The sequence below is a fragment of the Rhizophagus irregularis genome, chromosome 1 (assembly GCF_026210795.1).
Source record: "Rhizophagus irregularis chromosome 1, complete sequence".
Classification (NCBI taxonomy): domain Eukaryota; kingdom Fungi; phylum Glomeromycota; class Glomeromycetes; order Glomerales; family Glomeraceae; genus Rhizophagus; species Rhizophagus irregularis.
In genome coordinates, this window is record NC_089429.1 from 5344653 (window position 1) to 5363074 (window position 18422).

The following is an 18422-nucleotide window of genomic DNA, read 5'->3' on the forward strand; positions in this document are numbered from 1 at the left end:
ATTTAATTATTGCATTTTATTTAAAGTCTTATAATCTTGAATTTCTAATATATGATTTTAATTGATAATAGTAATAAATAAATTGTTGATAAATTGAAAATGTAAGTTTAAATAATAGTATCATTAAAAAATCATTTTATTTATAAAGTATTGTTAAAATTTAAATATTGTATTTTATTTATATAGCATTGTTAAAAAATCAAATGTATTTATTATAGAGTATTATTAGAAATTTAGATATTGAATTTTTATTTATATAGTATTGTTAATATTGTTATAGATTGTTATATGTAATATTAAATATTGTATTTGCATAAAGAATTATCGCAGTTTTCAGAATTCTGTGTACGTTGTGATGATTAAGTGATTATGATTGCAGGATGATTACAGGTCGATTACAGGACAACATTGTCCGATTTTTGTCCGGTAATTGTCCTGTAATCTAATAATTTTTTTATTAGATGATCTATAAGGGGTAGCATAATTTTGAAAAGTGCGATAAGTGATTTGCATAAGAATTTCCTTTTTGAAAATTTGTAAACGTCACATGATAGACTTTAATAAATCTTTAATTCCGGCCGGAATTAATGATCTGCATATAATTTTCCTTTTTGGGAAATTTGTGTAACTCAAAATTTCATTTTTCGTAAAGAACAAATTTCCTTTTTTTGGAAATTTGTGTAACGTCACGTGATATATTGGCTCATCGGTTGGCTGGCTTGATTGGCAGAATCAGCTGATCATGGGGATTTTAAGGGATGTGGCAGTTAGCGCATCACACACAAAATGTCACCCTTCTGCGGGGATCACATTATATGTCACGTGCCACATCACATGCCTTCAATTTATTAATGACGGAGAAAAGGCAAATATATATAGTGGTGATATATATATATATGTATATACATATTATATATAAGTTGCCTAATTTACATTATTATTTTAAAAATTTAAAAATATTATCAAATAAGATTCAACCTATTTGTTAGGAGTCACGAAAATTTTGACATTAATGACATGATAAATAATGCAAAAACTCACTCTAGAATTTCACATGTTTCTATGCAAATTCATGTGATATTGTGTGCCTATGTTGTTTTTACATTGAATCCACTTTTTATTTATCGGATACATAAAACGAACGAAAGCTTCAGAAAAAAATTAAGAATTAGGACGTCTTACTATAAATGTAAATTACCAAAACTAGAACTACTATAGTTGGAAGATCAGATAAATTATTAAGAAATCCCACATGCAAATCAAACCAACAAAATAAATTTATTATTTATCCATTCGATATCCGGCTGTATATATATAATTAAGTAAAATAATAACTTTCCTGTATTTACTTAATTAATTACGAGATTATATATGTTTAATATGTTTAATATAATCTAATCGTTTTATGATATAAATAGCCATAAATAACCGAATAGTTACACTATAACATTATTTCACAGTTTATTGGTTGATTTTACTTTAATTAATAAACCAGTAAATTGATGTTCATATGTAACTTATGCAGCACAAACTTTAAACAATCGTAATTTTTTGGTTATGCGATGAAATTTCATTTTTATCCGGTGACCCGGACAATAAATTTTTTTTTTTTTTAAAAAAAAAGAAGTTTTTCCCGGATGGTCGGGTCAAATTTTATTGATTTTTTTTACTTTTGATAAATAATTTTATATTTTGATTTTCCTAAGTTACGAATTTCGATTGAATAGTTAATACAAAACATCGAGAAAAATAAATTCTGGTCTTCACCGCACTGAACTTATTAAAAGATGAGATTAAAAGTTTATAATATATATTTTGAGTTATTGTATAAATATTAATTAAAAATCGTAAAAACTATTATGGAAATGAAAAAATTATAAATATCGATATAATAAACGTAATAATAAACGTTACGTGGAATTTCAAAAATTTATATTTTAAAATTCTATTATTAAAGTGATATAATATTATAAGAAAAATTTATTTGTAACTTACTGTATGTTTAAAATTAAGGTGAAATTATATCAAAAATAGAGCTTTAATTGAGATGTTTCTAATGATATAAAAATAAAAATATTCATAAGAAAAGTCACAAAAAGTTGTTCCCAATCTCTCAAATTTTGAAAAATAAAGATCGCCTAACTTAAAAATAGCACGATGATAAAAATTTCTATTATTATTTAAATATGTTATAAGCAAAAAAAGAAATAAATCATATCAAGTCTTAATCCCTTACAATTAATTATTCCAACATTATTGCGGAACCTTCGATAAACGGAACCTTCGATAAAACGTTGAACCTTCGATAAAACGTTGAACCTTCGATAAACCGTTGTACCTTCGATAAACCGTTGTACCTTCGATAAAACGTTGAACCTTCGATAAACCGTTGTACCTTCGATAAATCGTTGTACCTTCGATAAACCGTTGTACCTTCGATAAATCGTTGTACCTTCGATAAATCGTTGTACCTTCGATAAATCGTTGTACCTTCGATAAATCGTTGAACCTTCGATAAATCGTTGAACCTTCGATAAACCGTTCGATAAACTGGAACCTTCAATTACCAGAGTCTGGAACGGATTATTATAATACAATAATCGATATATCGGATTTCTTGATTATATCTGATTTTTCTAATGAAACGAACGAGTCCGACTGCCTGTGCATAATTAATATACAAATAACATTAAATCGTGATCTACTTACCCATCGAGTTCCGCGTTGTTTTATGGGACGTATTTTTTTATTTCAAAGCATGAAGTTGGTTTGAATAAGGAATTGCTCTTTATTAAATTTATTATGACTAAATTATTTACGCCTATTAACCAAATTTTCTATTGTATTTAATAAATGAAATGTATTTCATTTTTTTAAAAAAAAAAATTGTTATCGTTATTAGTTAAAAAAGAATTGTAAATTTTAACGGAGACATTCAAAAAAATTTTTCTTGCCCTAATTACCTCCCTGTAAAAATTACTCTTGACATGCATTGAGATTTAGTGATGGGTGATACAGTCAATAAGGTACTCTAACGAAAGTGAGCACCATATACTGTTCACACCATATACTGTTCACACCATATACTGTTTACACCGTATACTGTATAACTCACACCATATACTGTATAACAAAGATAACAGAAATTTATTTATGAAAGATAGAATTTTCTAAATTAAATAAAGATAAATAAAGGAATGCTTTTAATTAAAATGCAACGCAAAGTTTTCGCGTATGGTAACATAAAGAACGTAATAACGAAAATAAACGAACACAATAAGCACATGTAACGCTAAAATGGCATATAGAAAAAAAATTATGAAGAACCAATCTTATTATGAAAAGAACGGATAAACAACAATAAACAAATAAAAATACAAACATATTCTCCTTTATGCCTATCCTCCAAATTTGGTTTTTTATTTATCAACTTTGATCTTCGGTAACAATTGACGATTAACGATTAATGATTACACATTTTTACACCTGTACACAAAAATACTTGAATAATTTTAAAATGGGTTTCCAGATTTGTTAATAATAATTTTATTAACAATAAAGAATGTTATGAAAATGAATATTATATAAACGTTGTTTGTGTTTTTCATGTTTTTTTTTGTAAATAAATAAATTATTAATAATTTTTTTATGTAATTTATAAAGAATTTAAAAAGTCTTAACAAAAAAAGGTAAAATGATTATTCAGCCACATCAAAATATAACAAAATATAACGAATTCAAAAATGAAACAATTTGAATTTAATGAATAAAGAAGTGATAAAGAAATATTGAAATTTTTATTATTCATCTCCCAAAAGTCCAGACCTTGTCGAATTTGAAATATTGAATTATTTGAAAAAGTTAAAAGTTAATAAAGTAATGAAAGTAATGAAAGTTAATGAAAGTAATGAAAGTAATGGATCACAAAAACCAAATTGAACGCCATTTTACGTAACGCATACACAATTTTGGAAATTCTTTTTAAAATTTAATCAATTTATTGACAATTAACACACGATTCATGTCAATTTGATAAGGAAAGCGATTTAAAATTTAAAGTTCTGTTTTTCGTAACGTAATTTGAATGATTTTTATTATTATGTTAAATAATAAATGATTGGCGCGAAGTTCTTTTTGAGAGATCTACAAAAATTTTTTTTTTTTTAATATATCCTGAATTTATTAAAATATTCTGCACAAAAAATTTTATTTATTATTTTCTGCACAAAATTTTTATTTATAAAAAAAAAATGTGATTATTTATAATTTCCAAGTTATTACAATTCATTTTAAATTTATTTGTTTGAAAATTTTATTATCTTATATAAATTACATTTATAGAATTAATGAAACATTTAACAAAAGAGACAATTCCAATGTTTCGTTTTATTAAATGAACATACATTTTATTATTTTGATAAAATTGTTTTAAAATCCCTAATTTCCTTTTACAAAAAAATTTATATAAGTATAATATAAAAAAAAAAAAAAAAATTAAAAATTATAAAACTTTAAATAGAACAATATAATTCGAAGATTCTGATTGTCATACCGGTCTTTTTTTTTTGAAATTGTGTTTTAAAATTTTTTTATTTATTATAGTTAAAAGTAATTAATATTTAATATATTTTTGGGAATTTATACAATACTTTTTTGATCGTATATTATTGTAATTATACGATTTTTTTTTTTAATAACTGATAAAAAAAGATTATATTTGTATCTAATCATAAAATATAATAAATAAATAAATACTTTTTAAGTTGATATCAAATGGGTTACAATTTGATAAGCATCAAATCCGTTAATATCCGAAAAAAAAAATCTGTTAAGCTAATGAGCGTTCTGAGTAGTCAAAATAATCATTACCGAGAATCTAACTAATTTAAAATATTGTGATACATTATATACCTAGAGTTTGGGACTAGAACCAAATCTGGATAATGTTTGGGATACACTGGGGTCATTATTTTGTATCCCTCCTTATGATATCTTGGTTTTTTTAATATTATTAAAAATTATTTACTGATACATCGGATTTAACTCCGATAATATTTAATAAACCAATTACCATGATTATAACCCTCGCTTCTATAGTTTTCTATAATCTTATATTTAGTAAAGATTAAACAATAAAAAGAAAAGGTATTAGCCGAGAAAAATAGTGGAATTTCTTTTTAAACCTAAACTTAACCTTGTTTAAATGAACTAACCTTTATAAGTCAATATTTACGTCTTATCTTTTAATATTGTTTGAAAATAATATTGTGAACGAAAAAAAAATCTCGTTTTTCGGTAAGAACGTCCATTGTATGAAATTTTTCATTCACTATATCTTTTAGATTATTAATAAAATTTGTTTCCATCTATAATCTGCCCCACAATGGTATTTTTGGGCCAAAGTTACTCGGGCTAAAAAAAAAATTAATTATTATTTTCTTTTAAATTAAAGCACGTGGTATTTTAATTATTCCCCTTATTTTTCTTATTTTAGAATTCCACCTCATTTCCTTTTATATTTGTTTATCATTATTGTACCACTTTCAGTTTTCACGATCTTTCATCGTCATGAAATAAGTATTAACTGTATAAACTGTGAAACTGTTTAATTTTTTTTTTGCAAACACGTACAATCCAATCAATTTCGCGTATAAAGAAAGACAATGAATTAGTGAAACGATAAAATGGCATCAAACAAATGATTTTATTATGAACATTAATAAAATGAAATAAATTCGCCGCTCGAAATTTTTTCTTTTTTTTTCTTTTTTTTTAGATAAGGTTAATTGAAAAAATTTTATCCACTGTAAATTTTAGTTTAGCCTTATTTAATTCAATATCTCCTGACAGGTCAATCAAAAATTTGAACCTACATCAGTTCTCTTTATTTATTTATTTTGTTTTTAATATAAAACTTTAATTTTCATTCATTTATTATATACATATAAAAAAATTAAAATTACTTAAAGTAATTACTATAAAAATTTTATGTGAAACTATAAAAAAAAAAAAATTATTTATAAAAGGCGATTAAAAAAGGTTATAAAAAATAAAAACCCCCCAAAAAAAAAAAATATTTTTTCTCTCCCAATAAATAAATAATAAAAAATAATCAATCATGTGGATGTTTTTAGGGTTTTTAATAATTTTCATTTATATAATTCAAAAGAATTATAATAGAAAACACAATAATTTTCTCGGTAAAGAAGTTCCAAAAATTCCATTTCTTCCTGTAGCATGGTCCATATTAACTGGACCTCATGTTGAGGTTTTAGAAACTATACCTGATGAATATTATCAATCAGGAATTTATAAGGTATTTTTTTTAATTATTAAATGAATTTTTTTGAAAACCTTTTGATTTAAAACGACAAAAAAATACTATTCTTTTTTTTAATATATAGGCTCGTTTAGGGCCAAATGATTATTATACTATCGTAAGTGCCGATTTTGCAAGAAAATTATTAACTGAATCAGGTAAGCATTTTACGATAAAACGTGAGACGTAATTATGTAGAAAAAAGGTTACATAAATTTTTTAATAAATATTTTTTTTTTCCTTTTTTTTTTTAAAAAAAAAAAATAATAATAAATAAATAAATAAATAAACAGAGGATGTTGTTCCAAAATACAAATTTAGTAGCGAATTACCTGTTCTTAAATTTTATGGAACAGGAATTGTATTCTCAAACGGAGAGGTAAATTTTTATTGATTACGTCATCAATTACGTGAAACGTCTCCATGTGATGATTACTTACACAGCATCAATCAATCAGCAATGGCGTACCCATAGAAAATTATCTAATCCGGCATTTAATCGTGCATTATCCCCCAAAGTCATGGGGGATGTTGTATTGGAATCATTTAAATATTTACGAAAAGAAATTCATCAACCAGTGGATATTTATGAACTTTTGCAACGTATAACAACCGAAGTTTTAGGTCAGGTTGCTTTTGGTTATTCATTTGGGGTAAGAAAAAAAAAAACTTTTTATCAATCATCATTTTTTTCTATTTCATAAAATTTTTAATATTCTTTATATTTTTTTCTTTTTTCTTTTTCTTTTAGACTTTAAAGTCCAAGGAATTACCAGATATCGTCCGTAAATATAAAATTATTATGACAAATGTTGAGTCATATATATTATACATATTCCCATTCTTGAACAAATTACCAACTAGAAAAAATAAAATATTTAATTCCGCCGTAAAAGATTTTGATAAATTTGTATTTGAAATTATCGACCTTAAAAGAATCGAACTTGCCAAACGTAAAAAATTAAATGAAAAGAAAAAATGTAATAATGAAGAATTATTGATTAGTATGTTGGAAGCAAGTGAACAAGAAAATCTTAATATTGGAACCAAGGATTTGAGGGATAATATAATTAATTTTTTCAGTGCTGGCAACGATAGTAAGTATTATTTATGATTCTTATTTCTGTTTATAATAATATTTCTTACTCAATATTTATTTATTTTAGCTACTTCGATGTCAGTGAGTTCGTCAATTTATTATCTCGCAAAATATCCAGTAAGTATTGCCATTTAATTAAATCATCGCTTTCTTTTTTCTAAATTGACTTTTTTTAAAAAATATATATATATATAAATAGCATATGCAAAAGAGAGCAAGAGAGGAAGTAATTAGTATAATCGGCAACGAATTGAAAATACCGACGGCCGATCAGCTAAAGGTATAAAATCAACGAATGACTTTTTTTCTTTTTAATTAATTTATAAAAGCTTACGAGAAATCTTCTTAACTTGTAGGAAATGAAATACTTAAACGCTGTTATAAAAGAAAGTTTACGTAGATATCCTGCCCCAATGACCTATAGGCAACTGCTGAAGCCTACACAATTTGGCGAATATGTGCTTCCAGAAAACTCCATAATACGAGTATCGAATTTCGCAGTCCACCATGATCCTAAATATTGGGATAACGCTTATACATTTGATCCAGAAAGGTGGCTAACGAATGAAAAGAGAAGCAATCAATATTCTTATATTCCATTTAGCGTCGGACCAAGAAATTGGTAGGTTTTAAAATTAAATGTGTTTACTTCTTCCTTATGTAGTTGATATTTATAATACGTGCGTATATATTTTTTTTTATAGCGTCGGTCAAAACTTCTCTATAATGGAACAAAGAATTATAATTGCAATGTTTTGTAAGTATTCTAAAAAATCGATTTTATAAAATGAAATTATTATGTAATTATCATTAATAACATATATTGTTTAATTATTGTAGTGCTAAAATATGAATGGAGTTTACCAAAAAACTCGATACATAAAGATGAATTAGTCCTCAGTAACGCATTTCTATTTAGACCCAAGAACCTTGAAATTAATATTAAAGAAAGGATTTAATTGGAAGTTTTTTCTTTTTTATTAGATTAACCGCCATAATTATTATTTTCATTATTATTATATATATTAGATTTTTATCATTAGTTAGCTTATCTGATATTACAAACTTTTGTAACATACAGTATTGTATTTTTATTTTGCATTAAAATTTCATGGTTGAAATCATTTAAATTCATGTATAGTTGGGGGTTGTATATCTAATATCTGCGCAATGATACAACGTATGTTACAACGTTGTATTATCATATTATAATAATACAATAGCATTTTTTTTTTTAACGTATGATTAAAGAAAATTAACTTTGTGTATTAGTTGAAACATGCGTTACAACGTTGTATTATCGTATTTGTAATAATATATCTAAACAATCTGTAATAAATTTAATCATACGATCACAAGGGTTCAATCGTAACAATCGTAACAGTGTGACAATTTATGAAACGTAACAATATCTTAAAGTTTGTACACAAATATCAAAATTCCTCACGTCATAATTATGTATTTGCACGGCATCGATCATATGAGTAATGATTTTAAGTTATATTAACACATGAGCGAGTGACAGTCCAAACTTTAATGTGTTATTGCTTAAAATAACAAAATAAATAATTTTTATTTAAACCATACAAATTAAATAATAGTAACTTAACAAAGTTTCTTAGTTCGATACTTTTCCTGGTAATTATGAAAAAAGTTTCAAGTGCGTTCAATTGAATCGTTTGTTTAATAAAGTAAGAATATTATAAACAATCAAATACAACTTTTTTTAAAAAGAACAAATTGTAGTATGTAATTTTAACGCACAACTTTATTTTAGATCACGTGACATATTATCTTCAGCTGACACTTTTATAATTTCGGCCAAAATTGAGTTTGGCCCGCACTTTACTTTAGTTCGGAATAACATTAGTTGTTCAAAGAATATGATCGATTCTTAATATATTTTCACCAAGATTCCGTCATAATCATATAACGTTATTATTCCTCTATCACGCAAATTAATAATTTGAATCACTTTATTAGATTTTCCGTTTGTTTATAGCTATCAACTATCAGACCGATCCTAAATTCCCTGATGTTCAAACTTCAAAACCCCGATCAACAAAATCCTGAATTAAAAATTCCCGCAGATCAGACGTTCAACAATCATAATCCTAAAAATCAAAAACCCGAAACTAATATTTTAAGTTTTTATCACAACAATTTAATACTTCACAAAAAATTAAAATGATTATTATAATATTTTGCGATAATATATTGAGATAATGAGTATTGTGATAATGAATGTTGGGGATAATTATTGGGATAATGAGTATCGGGATAATGAGTATCGGGATAATGAGTATCGGAATAATGAGTATATTGGGATAATAAGTGTTGGAATGATAAGTGTTGGGATTTTGTGATTATGATTTATATAACGAGATTTTGATCTAATAAAATGTATAGTTTGTTCATGAATTTCTTTTCCGCATACTTAAATTCCCCCTTTATTCCATTCGGGGACCCCTTCACATTACCGACAATAGACAGGTCCATTTTACCAACACTCATTTTACCATCAACATTTACTATTATGAAAATTAAAATACATATTTAATATAAAAGAATTAACCAATAATATATATAAAAATAAAAAATTGATTAATGTATAACAAAAAATGTGAAATACTATGATATTTAGATATAAAAAAAATAACTTTGGAATTTAATATTTTAATTTTATCAATTTTATTTTTTTTAAAAAAAAAAATTTATTTCAGCTTCATAATATATTTGTACTTAAAATTGTTCTTAATAATTTTTCTTAATTTTGTTTATATAATTTGCTTTTTTTTTGTAATGCATTCTAGAATATTTTCAAAATGTTAATTGAATATAATAATTTACTGTATATTATTTCAATTAATAATAAATAATAAACTAATAAAAGTTTTATTTTAAAACAATAATAAATAAACAATAACAAATAAATAAATTATTATTTTCCACATTACTTTATTTTATTACAAATGATGATTGTCGGTAATGTGAACCAGACCCATTTTTTATTGAAAATTTTTTTTAAAAAAAAATCGCAAAAAAAAAATAGAAAATTTGCGTTGTTTTTTTTTTGTTATTTTGAAATTATTAAAAAAAAAATAAAATTGTTTCTACATTTTTTTTTTTTAATTAATTTTTTTTCTTTGGAGGCGTAAATTTATTAAAAAGAAATATTTCCAAAAATTTAAACAAAATTTAATTAATTTGGCGACGTTTAGAATTTTTGCTTAAAATTTTATCATATGCGGATCGACAATTATGTTTAAAACTTTTAAAATAATTATATTCAGCTTATTTTACTAAAAAAAAACAAACAATAAATTTTATAAAATAAAAAATAAAAAAAAAATCATTAAATTTTATTTTTTTTTGCGTATTTATTTTTAAGATTAATGATCCTTCGCTTTTTTTTTAAAAAAAAAACGCCAAAATTTTTCTAAATACTCAGGTTGTTTATCGCGTCTTCCAGCAGAAATAAAAAAAGAAGTTTCAGAAGACGAAAAAATTGGACAAAAAGCGAGTTAACAAAGATGGTAAAGATAAAGAAGACAGTGATGATACTCATGATAGTGATACAGATAAGGATCAGGCAATTTTTAAGAAAGGAGTTATAGTTAAAGGAGAGAATAAAAATAAAAGTCTAAGAAAAATAAAAGGAAGGTTTATACAAGTTCGTGCAAAGTATTTAGTTTGTTTAGATTTTATTTTTATATTTTTAGACTAGTCAGAAATTTAGAAGGACCCCGAGCAATATATATAGGTAACAAGAAAGGTCAAATTTTTATAATAGCTCTACGCAAGGTTTCTATTAAGATAAATAAGCAAATTCAACATGTAACTTCATGAATTACACAATCAAATCATATGACATAAAAATTTTTTAGTACAATAATAAAATACGTTGATAATTTCCAATTATTGTCATTTTATTTTTCATTTTATCAATTACTTTCGCGATATCCCTATCCGAGAAGAAACTCAGACACGTGATCATTTTTCCGAAAAATTTTTTTATAGGGTATACAATTGAACATTTCATCATTTTTTCAATAATGTCATGTCATCCCAACCGAAATATTCATCATATTTCTTTTCATTCCCTATTAGCTTAAGTATATTACCATCAATTAAAACTTTGATATAATAAACTATGTTAGATGACACATGTCATTCTTTTGATCTTTATTTTTATAGTTGACGATCTAGAATTTTCATAATTAAATATTGCCCAATTTATCCAGAAATAACTAATAAGCAATCGTCTTTAAAAATCTCGTCAAAATTAAGCAAAATAAAAAATATGACGTTAACCATATATATCGTTAACCTCTAACTGTGGTAGCATGTGGCTAAGCAAATAATATTGTTACCTATTTTATGGTCCTAATTTAGAATAGTTTTTACTTTATAATAACAAAATTTTAGTGTATTTTGATCTTTGATTTGGTTAATCTCTTCTTGCTGCGCCACAAAGAACTTTGAAATGATGTTTCACAGTATTCCTCGTATAGTGTAAGTTAAATTCATCCATGGGTGGTTGTAGGTGATGAACCGTCGTCTGTTGAAGGAAGGGATTTTCGCATACTAATTAATGAATTAATCAAACCCATATACTCCACAGATGTCTTTTAAAAAGCTTTTCATAATATAAATAATAGTAATTGTTTTATAATAAATAAAGGTGCAAACTTTACCGATGTATCTTACGTTTACTCCATAAATTAAATATATAAAAAAAAGTTCAAAGTTCTTTATATTTATATATTTAAAATTTAAGAATTTATTTTTCTATGAAAATTTAATTTAATTTAATTTTTTTTTTTTTTGTGAAATTGTGAAAAATATTAGATAATAGAACGATATCTTAAATCATTTCATATCTTTATCTTGTTTTTATATCAGCAAATTTGCCATCACATTTTTTACATTTTTTACAATGACGAACGATAGAAATAAATTGTGGTTCGTGATTTATGATATCCATATCAATTTTTCAACAAAATTTTCATTCTTAATTTTAATAAATAAATTCAAGATCTTTGAAACAAAGTTATATCGAGCTACGTCACGAGTTACAACCTTAGTACCCTAGCCATGGCGAAAAAAAGTGACTGACACGTGACTTTTGGCCCGCATTACGGCGTTATGCACTAACACGTGAAAATAACCGGTGAAGAATAAGGGGTGACGAATAAGTTTTTACCTACTCGAAAAAAACTAACGCGGTGGGTGTGACGGTTGTGATGAATAAAATGCAGTCACGTGTCAGTCACTTTTTTTTAGGGTTGTATTACAACCTAGCTAAAAAAAGAAATAGCATGAAATATTTTTTTGATCTAACACATTGAAAGTAAATTATCGTATTACACGAATTGATCAACAGTTACCGATCATGTTGTAACACATTATATACATAAATGTATAATAAATTAATTTCGTTCGAGTTTTTTTCTTTTTTCTTTTTTTTTTTAAATTAATTTCTAAAAATCATTAAAATCATACAGAGAAAATGGCAAGCGATTCCAGTAGTAAAAATATTGATACAAATAAGCATACTCAATGGATTGAAAATGGCATTGCTTATAATTATATTAATTACCATGATTATAATGAATTTGAGAATATTAAATTTATAAAAAGAGGAGGATTTAGTGATGTTTATCGAGCTACTTGGAAAAATTCAAATACTGCTGTTGCACTAAAATATATCGCAGATATTGGCATCAAAGATATTGTTAACGAGGTATGACTAAATAATATTTATTATAATACCTTCTTATAAATAGTAATTTTTTTTTTATTATTTAGATAAGTTTATTGGTCAAAGTCAATAATATTCACGTGAATATTATTCGATTTTTTGGTATCGCTAAAAGGCATAGTAAGTATTTTTTTTTTTAAAAAAAAGATCTTTAAAGAAATATATATCGTTAAATTAATTTATATATATATATTTTTTTAGATAACGATGATATGAATTCAAGTTATTTGTTAATTTTTGAATATGCAGATAGTGGTACATTGGGAAATTATTTAAAAGATAATTTCAATAAATTAGATTGGAATATGAAATTGAAGTTTGCTATTCAAATTGCTGATGCGGTCTCATGTATACATGATAAAGATATTATTCATCGTGATTTAGTAAGCAATATTTTTTTATTAATTTATTTTTAATGACGTTTATAAATTTAATTTGATCTAACACTTTATAAATAATAGCATTCAGATAATATATTGGTTCATCAAAATACGCTTAGATTAGCAGATTTTGGACTTTCACGTAGAGTGGCTGAAGTATCAACTCAAAAAGAAATTTTTGGAAAAATAGCTTACATTGATCCACAATATTGTCAACCGAAAACAAATAAAGATACTATTGGTTATGAATATAAACCAAATAAGAAATCAGATGTATATAGCGTTGGTGTACTCCTATGGGAAATATCATCTGGGAGAAACCCATTTGAATCTTATGATAATGGTTATCTAAGAATAAGTTTGATGTTTGAAATCTTAAATGGTAAAAGGGAAATTCCAATCCCTGGTACACCGAATGATTATATTAACATTTATACAAGTATGACTTTTATTATTTGTATATAACTATATATAATATACTTATACTATATATTAAATATTAACGTAATACTTACTATAAAATAATTTTTTTTTTTTTAGAATGCTGGCAAAATAATCAAGATGATAGACCAGAAATGAAACAAGTATTAGATGACCTAAAATCGATCAAGATTGAAAATAATAACGAAATTATTATTAATGAATTATTATTCCAATATGATAATTTTAGTAGAAAAGGAATTTATAAACGAGTAGATTTTATTAAATTTGTTAAAGAATATATAACATTAAACAATAAGAATGAATATGAAATATTCAATTATTTATTAAATAATAAGGATAATAATCCTCAAAATATTTTTCTTTTGGCAATTTTTTATCAATATGAAATTGGTACTGAAAAAAGTGAAATTAATGCATTTGAATTATATAAAGAGGCATCTGAAAGAGGTTACATTAATGCATTATATCAGTTTGGAGTATGTTATGATTATGGAATAGAAACTGAAAAAAATAAAAGTAAAGCATTTGAATTATATAAAAAAGCTTCTGAAAAAGGGCATATTAATTCGACATATAAGCTTGGAATATACTATTGTAACGGAATAGGGATTGAAAAAAATGAAATTAAAGCATTTGAATTATACAAGAAATCAGCTGAAGAAGGTCATTTTAATTCTATATATCAACTTGGATTTTGTTATCAACATGGAATAGGAACTGAAAAAAATAAAAACAAGGCAATTTTATTATATAAAAAAGCAGCTGAAAAAGGACATATTAAATCAACGTATCAACTTGGAAGATGTTATTATTATGGAATAGGAATTGAAAAAAATACATTTAAAGCATTTGAATTATATGAAAAAGCAGCTGAAAAAGAACATCTTGATTCAATACATCAACTTGGATTTTGTTATCGATTTGGAATAGGAACTGAAAAAAATGAAAATAAAGCATTTAAATTATATAGAAAAGCAGCTAATGAAGGTCACGTTAGTTCAATATATCAACTTGGAGAATGTTATCATTATGGAATAGGAGTTGAAAAAAATGAATTGGAAGCATTTAAATTATATAAAGAGGCAGCTAATAAAGGTGATAATGATTCAAGATATCATACTGGGTATTTTTACCAACATGGCATAGGAACTATAATAGATGAATTTCAAGCATTTCAATTATATAAAGAAGCGGCTGAAAAAGGACATATTAAATCAATGTATCAACTTGGAGAATGTTATTATTATGGAATAGGAATTGAAAAAAATAAATTTAAAGCATTTAAATTATGTAAAGAAGCAGCTGATAAAGGTGATAATGATTCAAGAAATTTTACTGGATATTGCTATCAATATGGTATAGGAACTATAATAGATGAATTTCAAGCATTTCAATTATATAATAAAGCGGCTATTGAAAGTCACATTAATTCAGTATATAATCTCGGATATTGCTACCAATATGGAATTGGAACTGAAAAAAATAAAATTAAAGCATTTGGATTGTATAAGGAAGCAGCTGAAAAAGGACATGATTTTGCAATGTATAATCTTGGAGAATGTTATCAATATGGAGTAGGAACTAAAAGAAATGAAACTAAAGCATTTGAATTATACAAAGCAGCATCTGATAAAGGTAATGTTGATTCAATATATCATATTGGATATTGTTATCAATTTGGAATAGGAATTGAAATAAATGAAGTTAAAGCATTTGAATCATATAAAAAAGCCGCTAGAGAACTACTTATTGATTCCGTATATCGGTTTGGATATTGTTATCAGCATGGAATTGGAACTGAAAAAAATGAAACTAAAGCATTTGATTTATATGGAATGGCAGCTAATTGGGAGCATATTTCTTCAATAAATAGTCTTGGAGAATGTTATCAATATGGAATAGGAACTGAAATTAATAAAACTAAAGCATTTGAATTATATAAGAAGGCAACTGATAAAGGTGATAGTCATTTTTCAACATATTCTTTTAGATATTGTTATCAATATGGAATTGAAACTGGAAAAAATAAAAATAAAGCAATTAAATTATATAAGAAAACAGCTGAAAAAGGTTATATTGCTTCATTAAATAATCTCGGAAAATGTTATCAATATGGAATTGGGACTGAAATGAATAAAGCCGAGGCATTTAAATTATTTGAAAATGCATCCCAAAAGGGGCACCTTGATTCAATATATCAACTTGGATTTTGTTATCAGCATGGAATTGGAACTGAGAAAAATAAAATTAGAGCATTTGAATTATATAAAAAAGCAGCTAATAAAGGTCATATTAATGCAATAAATAATCTTGGACATTGTTATGATTATGGAACAGGAACTAAAATAAATAAAATAAAAGCTTTTGAATCATATACAGAAGCTGCTGAAAAAGGTCAAATTAATGCAATGTATAATCTTGGATACTGTCACCAATATGGTGTAGGAACTGAAAAAAATGAAATTCAAGCATCAAAATTATATGAAAAGGCGGCTGAAAAAGGGCATATTAAATCAAAGTACCAGCTTGCACACTTTTATCAACAGGGAATTGGAGTTGAAAGAGATGAAGTTAAAGCATTTGAAATTTATAAAGAAACGGCTAAAAAGGGCAATGTTGATTCAATATATCAACTTGGAGAGTGCTATTTTTATGGCATAGGAACTGAAAAAGATGAAGTCGAAGCATTTACATTATATAGTAAAGCAGCTGTAAAAAACCATATTGATTCAATTCATGATCTTGGATATTGTTATCAGCATGGAATTGGGACTCTGAAAAATAAGACAAGAGCATTTGGATTATATATAGAAGCAGCTGAAGAAGGCCACGTTACTTCTATGAGTAATCTTGCAGAATGTTATCAATATGGAATTGGAACTGAAAAAAATGATATTAAAGCATTTGAATTATATAAAGAATTAGCTGAAAAGGGCCATCTTAATTCAATATATGATCTTGGATATTGTTATGAACATGGGATAGGAACTGAAAAGAATGAAATTAAAGCATTTGAATTATACAATGAATATGAAAATAAGCTTGATAATGACCTATAACAATTTTCTATTATTAATAAGATTCCGTTATTTCAGAATGCTTTCTAATTAATAATTCATTTATTTATCTAGCTAGTTTACTAAGAAATTATATATAAGAAATTTTTTTTCTTTTTTTTATATTTATAATATATAATAAAATTTTATTATTACAGTTTCCAATAAAAAATTTATTCGTTTAGCGTTCATCGCATTTTTTTTCCCTTGTTTAAACATATACAGTTCACGCTATAGTGAATCCCTCGGGCTGGAGATTAACTTCATTATAGTGAGGAAATTCACTATAGCGAATTTTATTTTATTTTATTTTATTTTAAAAATTAAGAAAATTACGGGAGTCATACAAACTTGGGGTTAGGCCCTTACAAAAGGAACAACTATACTACACCTATATTAGTAATAACCCAGCCATCTAAACAGTCTCCCTGCCTAATATTGTCTAAACAATACTAAGCATGGCCAGCATTGCAGGAAAAAGATAACAAACATGTTTTTTACAATTTTCAACATGTAACTTCTTATTTTCTTTCCTTTTTAACATTTGTATTTCAAACATCAAGAAAATTATCGAGGACGACATATCATAGTTTTAGATTAGCAATCAGATAGTAAATAGACAGAACAATTCAGTAAGTAGGTGTAGGTGCCTGATTCCGTCTTTGACGGGTTAGTAGATTAGAATAACCAATTAGTTCATAATAGTGTTATGTCTATTGTATTTTTTTAAACATAGTTGTAATTTACCTGTAAAAAAAAAAATAATAATAAATAATTGCTCGCATTATTTTGGTAGAATATGCACACAATGTTATAATAACATTGCGTCATTGTTATACCTAATAAATATCGGCCGGTTAAAATGATTAACCTGCTGTGGGGACCATCCCGTACCTTTACGTGCATGATTTACCAGATGGTATGTAAAAGGTAAATTTTATTAATTAGTAATATCCCAAGTTCACAAATAAAAATAAAAATTTACAGAAAGAAAGTAAAATTTGTTCTCTAAAATTAAATTCCAGCGCCATTATTATATATCAACATATAAAAACTAATTGAGCAAAATTTCCTTGTCTGGAATTAATTAAAAATTAAACGAACTACTAATTAAAATAAAAATTTCTAAAAATTCGATCCTGGGGCTGAAATTATTGATTTTGGGGCGCGGTATTATATTTAATTTAGGTAGCGTTTAAAATTTACTGCGTCCGGAATTACGTTAAACTACCAAAGAATTTATGTAGATCATATGAATAAATAAAGTGAAATTTCGGTCACGTGTCATCCAGCCAAAAACGAATTTTTTAAAATTAATAAAATACGACTTCCATAACAGGCGGCTACTCTAGGGTTATTT

At 25.3% G+C, this 18422-nt stretch overlaps 2 protein-coding genes across 2 annotated transcripts; both read left to right on the forward strand.

The window, feature by feature from the left end:
* Positions 1-6118: 6118 nt before the first annotated feature.
* OCT59_001098 (uncharacterized protein) lies at positions 6119-8377 on the forward strand (the record flags this gene model as incomplete). Its single annotated transcript, XM_025330909.2, has 10 exons — positions 6119-6316; positions 6405-6477; positions 6613-6698; positions 6778-6972; positions 7071-7416; positions 7486-7535; positions 7618-7698; positions 7775-8040; positions 8123-8175; positions 8259-8377. 10 exons carry the CDS (start codon positions 6119-6121, stop codon positions 8375-8377), a joined length of 1467 nt encoding a protein of 488 aa, XP_025166398.1.
* Positions 8378-12930: 4553 nt separating this feature from the next.
* OCT59_001099 (uncharacterized protein) lies at positions 12931-17065 on the forward strand (the record flags this gene model as incomplete). Its single annotated transcript, XM_025311986.2, has 5 exons — positions 12931-13164; positions 13230-13302; positions 13384-13565; positions 13644-14001; positions 14103-17065. The coding sequence occupies 5 exons, from the start codon at positions 12931-12933 to the stop codon at positions 17063-17065; spliced, it is 3810 nt and encodes a 1269-aa protein (XP_025166397.2).
* Between the last annotated feature and the right edge of the window lie 1357 nt (positions 17066-18422).